This window comes from Tachypleus tridentatus, chromosome 13, assembly GCF_004210375.1.
Source record: "Tachypleus tridentatus isolate NWPU-2018 chromosome 13, ASM421037v1, whole genome shotgun sequence".
In the NCBI taxonomy this organism is placed as follows: Eukaryota; Metazoa; Arthropoda; class Merostomata; order Xiphosura; family Limulidae; genus Tachypleus; species Tachypleus tridentatus.
In genome coordinates, this window is record NC_134837.1 from 193,804,527 (window position 1) to 193,813,930 (window position 9,404).

A 9,404-nucleotide genomic window follows, 5' to 3' on the forward strand; every position below is an offset into this window, starting at 1 on the left:
CAGTCTTGGCACCACTTTTCTTAAATGGGGAAGTGAGGGAAAGGTACTATTGCCTACTCTGGTAACAAAATACATTTCTGTTAAGCTACTGCTGATATTTGGAAGTAAAAAATATATTTTTATCAATATCCACTACTCTAAATCAACATTCTGAGATACCAAGATATCTTCACTAAGCCGTTATGAAATCTCTGATTATGTGTACTCTTTGTTCTGTACTGTATATATATTCCCCATTCTATACAAACTATCTGTTTCTGGTGATGACAGAATCCTGTCCAAACATCTGTTATACATTTGTAATGATGTTTCTTTCACTATCCATTCACGCCATCTTTGAACTTTATCCACTAATAGTATTAAAATGAGATGTCCCTCAAATTGCATTTGATACAAACAAAAATAATTAACTACCATTAGTGTTGTATCTACAGAAATACTGAAAATAAGTCAAAAGAAGTTATAATTTTGTTATACAGGCTACATTCAGAGTACTATGTTGTCTTAGGCTCCTTACATTAGGAAGGGCACTGAACTGTTGGAAAAGGTTCAGAAGGCAGCTATTAGAATAATAACTGGGCTAGTAAGGTTGTCATATGATGACAAGTTAGAATCTCCAAAACTGTCTTCTCTTGAAAAAAAAAAGAAGAATGAGAGAGGATATGACTGAGGTTTTTAATTTATAGCTTGATCCAACAACATTCATCTTAGGCTTAAGCTTATGAAAAAGTTAGCCCTCTTTTATTTTGAGGTTCTATTCATAATTGACCATTGCTAAGATCTTAAACCAACTATAATGAAAAATATTATCTTATTCTATAAGAAGATGTTCAAAATATTCAAGACTGTTAAGGAAACTGAATGCAATGATGCATCTTTTTTTTTTCATGCTTAATGCTAAGAATGGTAGAATTAGGAGATCAAGCATAAGCTATGGCAATTTATACATAACACTTCAACTGTGGCAGTTTATACATCATACTTCGACCACAGCAATTTATACATCACACTTCAACTGTGGCAGTTTATACATCATACTTCGACCACAGCAATTTATACATCATACTTCGACCACGGCAGTTTTCTTTGGTTGGATTACCTTTGGAAAGGATTGCATTTAGTTGTGTTAGGGGCAATAAACTTGGTAGAGTTTAAAAGAAAGCTTAATAAGTATTTTAATAATGACTGGCTTTAGTTCTTAATTTAGTTTAATGGATGGGTTGACTTAGATGAACCAATAGTAAGGTTGCCAACTGTCCTACTATTTGTATGACAATGCTACTTAGAGATAACATATGTTTAAGTTTTACTACCAACTGCAGTTGAAGTGTTAATTTACTTTGTTCAGGAAACGTGCATGTGGTAAAGGAAGATAAAAACTGCCTAAATAATGCAACATCATTTATATACGACCCTTTACAAAAAATTTCATAACCAACAGACCCCTTGTTGTCCTTGAACTTTATGCTAAGTTTATGCTATCAGTATGTCAATATCTGTTTCTCTTATTAATTTGTTCTATTATTGTTATCAGTCTACCCTTCTCTATCTTCAACATAAATAAATGTTTCATTTTAAATAACACACATGCAAAAAAAGATCAATCAACTGCCAAAATTATATATTCGTAAATTATAACTAGTCATTGATTCTATATACTGTTCTACTTTCATACAATCTTATGTTTATTCAATTGTTGATGGTCATTCTGACCAATCTGGTCACACGAGAAAGAACTTTATTCAATTGTTTTTAATATCAAAAATATGTTTCATGTAACTTAATTATATAACTAATCATTAGTCATTGATTCTATATACTGTGTTTCACTTTCATGCAATCTTACGTTTATTCAATTTTTGATGGTCATTCCGACCAATCTGAACAGAGTTTAGCTCATTTTCAAAATAAGATAAGCACATATCATTATCATACAGTGTAAATATCTGTTAATGATGTTTCAATTTTTCAGAAACCTAAAGGTCATATTTTCTTCTGGTATTCATATACTAGAATTAAAAGTGTCATAAACTTTTAAAAAGGGCAACAGAAGAATTTTGCATAAAAAGCTAATATAAAATGTAACATTTTTTTAGAATATAAGTTAAAAATATTAAGGAAAATATAAAAAGATGATACTTTGTATATTTTCAAAAGTTAAACATGCATGGTCATCTTCTTCAGACTTGAAAAAAAAAAGATTCCCAAATTATAAAATTTTTTCACATGAGAATTTTATTCAATTGTTTTTAATATCAAAAATATGTTTTATATAACTCTTAAGACACATATGATGTGGCCACAAATCAAGCCTAAATGAAGATCTAGGTTTTCAAAAACTTTTTGTGGTCAGTAAACTCAACATTTTATTAACATCATTCAGTTGGCTGCAACAAGAGATGTACCTTGGGCTCCAACACTTGACATGCAAAACATATGAAAATTGATTTCATTCAAAATACTTTATTAGCTCTTGGTCATTCATTCAATTAATAAATATAGTCAATTACATATCATCATCAATTACTGTCTTGTGAAATATCTAATTTATCATTAAATCAGTTTATGTCATGAAACCAACCAGTATTAGTATTTCCAAAAAATTACCATTTTCAATTATTTCAACTATTCAAGCAAACAAAAGCTATTATAATTTCTCATTATCATTAATTAATTCAAGGTTAATTGATTGGTGTCATTTTTTTATGAGAATAATCAACTAATCAAAATTACTGTTTCTCATGATTAGTATTTTTTGATATTTCACTCGTCTAAATCTCTTGATTTGTTAATCAGTTGAACGCAGTTGACTAATGAGCATGACAATTAATCTTTTAACACAGGTCACTATTCACCCAAGTCAGTACTTTAGGTTTATCTTATAACAAGTGGATAATTAAAGATATCAGTATTTGTGGGTAAATTTAATGTGTCTCTTGTCATACAACCTAAATATGGCCACTTTTAACACCAAAAAAAAGTCAGGAGAAACACAGAAAAATAAAAAGTTGAGTATATCACTGCTTGATACTTACAAGAACATATTTTTGTATCAAATTCCATGTTCACATAAGTTCCTAAGTTGTACTTTCCTTACTAAAAAATAATATTGAGCAAAATACAGTTATTCCAAAATTGTCTATATCTTTGTTTGTGCTTGCAAATAAAACTTTGTACTAAATTTCATGTAAATAGGTTGAAACAAAACTTCTAAAATTATGGGTTTATTTAATCTTTACACACACACCCTATAAAGATAAAAAAATAAGCATATCTCACTTCTTTATTTTTATACTTATGAGACCTATACCAAAATATCTATGTACCAAATCCTCTACAAATTGACTGAAATACAGTGGAGAAATTTTCAAAAAATGTTAAAATTATTCTTTTTATGGCATCCTGACCTCCTATAATTACTAACAAAATAGGCAAGTCCATCATATTTGTTTGATGATGTATGGTACATCTAGAAAACTAACTTTGTACCAAATCCAATGCAAATCAGTCAAAATATGGCTAATTGAACAAAAACTCCAAATTTATTCTTTTTTTGTGAGCCCTGACCATTTTAAGAAAACAAAATTAAAGAGGGCAAATCTAACTTTATTACATGTCTCATCTTAATTTTTGGGTTTTACCCTGTAAAATCTGTGAACATGGTTTAAATTAAAAAAAAATTAATTAAAATGGTATCTAGGGTGTGCTGGATCAAAGATTAACACTCCTACGAAAAGTGGGGCCTAATAGGCCCCAGAGCAACTTGAAAGGTTATTAATATTAGGCTAATAAATTTGTATTTAAATGAAATTGCTATTTCATTTGATGAAATGAATCAATATGGCATTTTGAAATGAATCAAATGAAATGGCAATTTCATTTAAATACAAATTTATTAGCCTAATATTAATAACCTTTCAAGTTGCTCTGGGGCCTATTAGGCCCCACTTTTCGTAGGAGTGTTAACCTTACCAGCTTTAAAGTCAATCTACCATGAAGTGAGAAAATAACAATTAAATGAAAAATGTTTGGAAGAAAAAACAGTGTGTGTCAGCAGAGACATAAAAAGTCCCAGCAATAAAGAAACCTACAGTGCTAGTAAAATAAGCCAAACCTTCATTAACATAAACCAGCACATTAAGTTCATTTTTCTCCTTTTAAGGTAAAAATATTGTTTTTTGTAAAGAAATAACAGTAAAATAAAACAAGTGTTAACAATAATATCTGGTTTTAATTAGTTTGAGCTAAAACTTCCCACTGATCTTCTAACAAATTAGGAGTAACATAATTAATTTAGGTGCTAAAAAACTGTTAGAAAGTTATACAACCCTTTCTGTAAATAGTTCATTTAGGGGTGGGGAGTGTAAATACTTGAAAGATAAAAATCTAAAACAATGAAATGGTTTTAAACATATTCGATTTTTGTTGACTTGAACATCATCAAACGTGTTTGCAGTGATAATTCAAAACCACAACTACATGCCTCCAGTAACTTTCCTTTTTAAGTTATCATACTTTGAAACTTATCAGCATTTCCAAACTGATACAGTGATAGCACAATGATGTTAATTTGTTCAGGCCTATATATATATATATATATGAGGGTCTACACTCTCTCATGTTTGATGTTTTTACTGAATGGAATGAATAAGATGACCCTGATAAGGTCAATAGCTTTGTATTACCTTGTTTCTTCTCATGTACCATGTACATATTGCCCGATTAACATATTTGATAATTTTCTGCTCCTGTAATCCATATGTCCTGTACTTCCCAACCATACACTTGCTTACTGCCTTTTACAAGTGCAAGTTTTAACTATGCAAATATATTTATATCTGCTTTAATTTTAAGCTTTCTTGTAAATTCATTAGTTATCTCAATTTTAGTTCCATTTACCTAAATTTCAATAAACATACATTTGAGTTCTTCCAAAATGTAACCATAAACAACTTTACTAGTATTAACAGCTATCAATTACCAAACATTATCTTCCGAAGAAAGTGTCACTTTTCTAGGTCAGTCAGCCTGTGAAATAGTCTGCATTCAGCTATGGCAGAAACAAAAACACTTAAGTATAATTTTATGAGGCTATTGAACAAGCATTTTAGAGATTAGAGTTGGATATATGAAAAGTAATTTTTATACATAATTTCTAAGGTCCATTCCATGATAATTTTAATTGCCGAAAGGTCTAGTATTATATATGTAAAAATGTCTTTATATACATATTTTTCTCTGTAAGTGGGTTTTCTCGTTATCCGTGATTATTATTTCATCATGAGGTCAAGTATTAGATTTCACAAGGGTTTGTCTCATTATCATATTGACCTATAAGTTGTCAAACACAAACAGTTCTAACCCATATTCATTTCCATTTCAGGGCCTTCATTTATCATTCCAATCTTGTTAATAACAGAAGCAAGGATGTAAAGTACTGTTGCATGTGTCAGTTTCTTATCCCTGGAATCACACCATAACCATACAGTCACTTCAAGAATGTCAAAATATATGAGTTTTAGACTTTACTTTAAAAAGCACATAAACGATCCCCTTTTCCCAAACTCAGTTCCGTAGCAATAGTCTGAATATCCATTCTACTAGCCTATACAATATTCATTACAGTATTGTTAAGTAAAAATCACAATTTAAAGAAATATAAATTATATGTTAGCCTATAGAGGTGGGTTGGAATAACGTTTCAGCTTGCGTACTCATTTTTACATTTTTCATTATAATAAACTTGCATAGCAGAGTCAATACACTTCTGGTCTATTGCACCACTCTCTAACTAGACCTGTCCCCGTTTGTAGTGGATTGGTGGCATAAAAAACGAATTTAAATGGGCCAAATATATATATATACACACACACACATGTGTGTGTGTGTGCATAATTTGTATTTATAATTAACTTGTTATGCATTCTGTGAAGATTTGCTTTATTTTTAGAAAATGCAATAAATATAAGTTATATATACAATAATTTCAAATAATTCACCTAACGGTAACATTACCATCGCATCAGATCCATGTCCCTGCATTTCCAAAGAAGTTGGGAAACGAACATCTCTGACACTTAATCCTCTAATACGTTTAGCTTCTAATGCTGCCATATTAACTCTTTTCTAACGTTAACTAAAAGTTTAACTAGTGAAACAACCAAGAGTTCATAACACGTGTGAATAAGGCACGTGAACACCACAATACTGCGCGCACAGTTGACTTGTCGTACACAAAGTTGAACATGTATTTACAAATAAATTAGATCAAGGACATTTTTACTTCATCTCCAGTTAGAATTTTCTAACGTGTTACATTATATGTATAATCTGCGTACCAAGGTACTAAAATAATAGTTAAATTAAATATTATGCAAAATATTAATAAAATTATACATATACCAAATCACTCATACAGGAAAAAAATGAACAATAATTTTCAATACACAATGTATTTGTTTGTTGTGTTTAATCATAAATAAGCCAACTATTTGTATAATAAGCGTACTATAAACTGCAATATGGGTGTTAACATAACTTAAATAGTTTAGTCGTTATCAGAACCCCAAGTAGTTATTTACAGCTCTGGTTATTATATTCTATCTCTCATCGTTACGCTTACGCCTCTATTAATTGTGAGAAACACGTCACACCAGCACAAATTAACTCAAATTTAGAAGCATTGTTGGCAAACCCGTGGGAAAATGAACGTAAACTTTTGTCTTCTTGTGTCCTGTTGGACAAACTACAAAAGTAACTTTTCAGTCTAATAAGGATTTGATTGCTATACTTTCCATAGTTTTGAAATAAAGACATATTTTTTCTTTTTCCATTAGCCAGACAAACCAGTAGATATCCAGCATGTAAACAATAAGATAGGATCAACATCGGATTGCGCAGAATCTAAAGTTCTATGGTTTTCATTGGTCACCTACCGCAGAGGGCATTGGCGTTGTTTTTTCATAAAGTATACAATATTACAAATATTAAATTATCTCTATGTCATCTCTACTTTCAACTAAATGAAAAACCAAATCCGAAACAATTTGGATACACCTAAAAAGACTCACAAATGAAGAAACAGCAAAAACAAAATAAAATACCTACTACTAGAACACAATAATACTAGAACACAAGAACACAACACGTACAAATAAAGAAAAAGCCGTAGCATTCAAACAACAATTTCAAAACACGTTTGAAACATACAACGACCCGGACTAGAACGTATACTTTTATAACAAAGAAAACAACTTTATAATGAATAACAGTGAACTTTTTGAGCCACTTTTCCCAGTCAACTTAAATAACTGTCAAATCAAGAACACAAACACAGTGCTAACAAAAACAATTTCCCACTATTCGTTGGTAAAAGAGTAGCCCAAGAGTTGGCGGTGAGTGGTGATGACTAGCTGCCTTCCCTCTAGTCTTACACTACTAAATTAGGGACGGCTAGCAAAGATAGCCCTCGAGTAGCTTTGTGCGAAATTCCAAAACAAACAAACAAACAAGCAAGAACTCATAGAAGTAATAACTAATATAAAAAAATAAATCTCCAGGAAAAGACGGTATACAAGCCATCCTTCTTTTTAAAAAGGAACTCCGAAATTATTTGAACGTCTCACAGCTATTTTAAATTATAGCTCGGTTTCTTGGAAGCATGCAAATGTATTAATATTCCATAAAGAAGGAAAGCCAGCCAATAATCCAAATAGCTACCGACCAATCAGTCTGACCAGCTGTGTAAGCAAAATTATTGAGAGAATAATTAGTAACAGACTCTCCGTATTCTTGGAGATAATATCAAAATATCCAGTAGAACAAAATGGATTCAGAAATTTCAGACAAACTGCAAACCATTTAGTCAGATTAACAGAAGCAATTGTCGATAGTTTTAATAAATGAGAATGCACTGTCGTTTGCTTTCTCGATATTGGGAAGGCTTTTGTCACTGTATGACATAACGGTCTTCAGGTTTCGAATGCAAAAAATGGGACTACCGCGGGGAATTATTCACTAGCTATCAAAATATATATATAATTTACATAAGACCCGTCAATGACTATGCAGCCTCTGCAGGGATAAACGTAAGTAAAAACTACTTCAAACAATACAAAATACACTACTCACAACAGCTTACAAAGTACGTACCCAGAACAACATCATCGGAATTCATACATAAATACGCACGCATAGAAACAATAGCAGATAGACTCCTACATTGTGCAATAAATTATTTTGAAAAACAATTAGAGAAAAAATGAACTAGTAAGCGAACTAGACAGGTACTGCGTACATGATAAGGATAGTTTTAAACACTTTTTCCCAACAAATATATATTTTTTCAAAATAAAAGAAAAAGGCCACTTATAAACTAGACTTCACATGAGTTTAGGGGTTAACTGATAAACATTGAAAGATATTTATGTATTTTTTTATAGTTAATACCTATCTTATGAAAGTGCAAATAATTATGGAACTATAAGAGAAATAATTTATTTGCGCCAAGTGTACGTGTAGGTAGCACATGGACATTGCCCTGATAGGGGCCTGAGATAGTGCGGGTTACTCTAGCCCTTGTGTACAAAGTATAAATACTCTTGACATGCTGAAACAAATATAAAGGAAGGAGGAAGAGGTCAACGAAAACTGACTCTCTTGGGTATATAAACATATATACCCAAATCCATAGACATACCGCTGTACTAGCGGGGAGCCGTCTTCACTGCATATTATAGCAAATGTTCGTTTATTATCACCCCTCGCTAGTACAGCTGTAAGTCTACGAATTTACAACACTAAAATTAGGGGTTCGATTTCCCCTCGGTGGGCTCAGCAGATAGCCTCATGTGGCTTTGCTATAAGAAACACACACGCACACACACACTCGTTAATTTTAGATATACGCACACAATAAATCTTTTACTTCCAGATATGGACAGGGGGAAAATTTGAAACACAATAAAACTTTATATCACTTTTTCGTTTTTAAGTAGCAAAAATGTATGACCGAAACGACCTTCTACTCAAAAATCAAGAATCATCCTACAATGTCTTTTCTGCTTAAAATAATAAAAAATAGGGAAATCCATTTCTAAAATAGCATTGTGTATTAATATCACGTTTCAGTTTTCAATAAAAGATCTTAACTAACGAAGTGACCCACTCTGAGATAGCGGTAACTCTATGGATTTACAATACTAAATTCATAGGTTCGATTCCGTTCGGTGGACACATATGTGATGTGGACTGATGTGGCTTTACCCTAAGGTAAAAAAGAAAAACAATAAAAAATATTCGCTAATAATAAAGAAAATCTTAAGTCCGTACTTTCGAAAAACATGTTTTTCATATCACCAATCTTCTCTTCTCCATGTTTTTGAAATATTTTCTTGCGTACCTAA

The 9,404-nt window shown here is 31.3% G+C and overlaps 1 protein-coding gene and 1 long non-coding RNA gene across 2 annotated transcripts in view; both read right to left on the minus strand.

Moving 5' to 3' along the window:
- LOC143238186 (mitochondrial enolase superfamily member 1-like) overlaps positions 1–6,272 on the minus strand; it is a 64,088-nt gene extending 57,816 nt beyond the window's left edge. The window contains 1 exon segment of the mRNA XM_076478195.1: positions 6,016–6,272. Coding sequence (XP_076334310.1) covers positions 6,016–6,114 — 99 coding nt within the window. The 5' untranslated portion in view covers positions 6,115–6,272.
- On the minus strand, positions 2,185–5,800 carry LOC143238188 (uncharacterized). The gene is made up of 3 exons (XR_013020448.1): positions 5,363–5,800; positions 4,982–5,050; positions 2,185–3,096 (listed from the first exon to the last, which is right to left on the minus strand). It is a non-coding gene; the product is annotated as an uncharacterized LOC143238188 (long non-coding RNA).
- Positions 6,273–9,404: the final 3,132 nt, after the last annotated feature.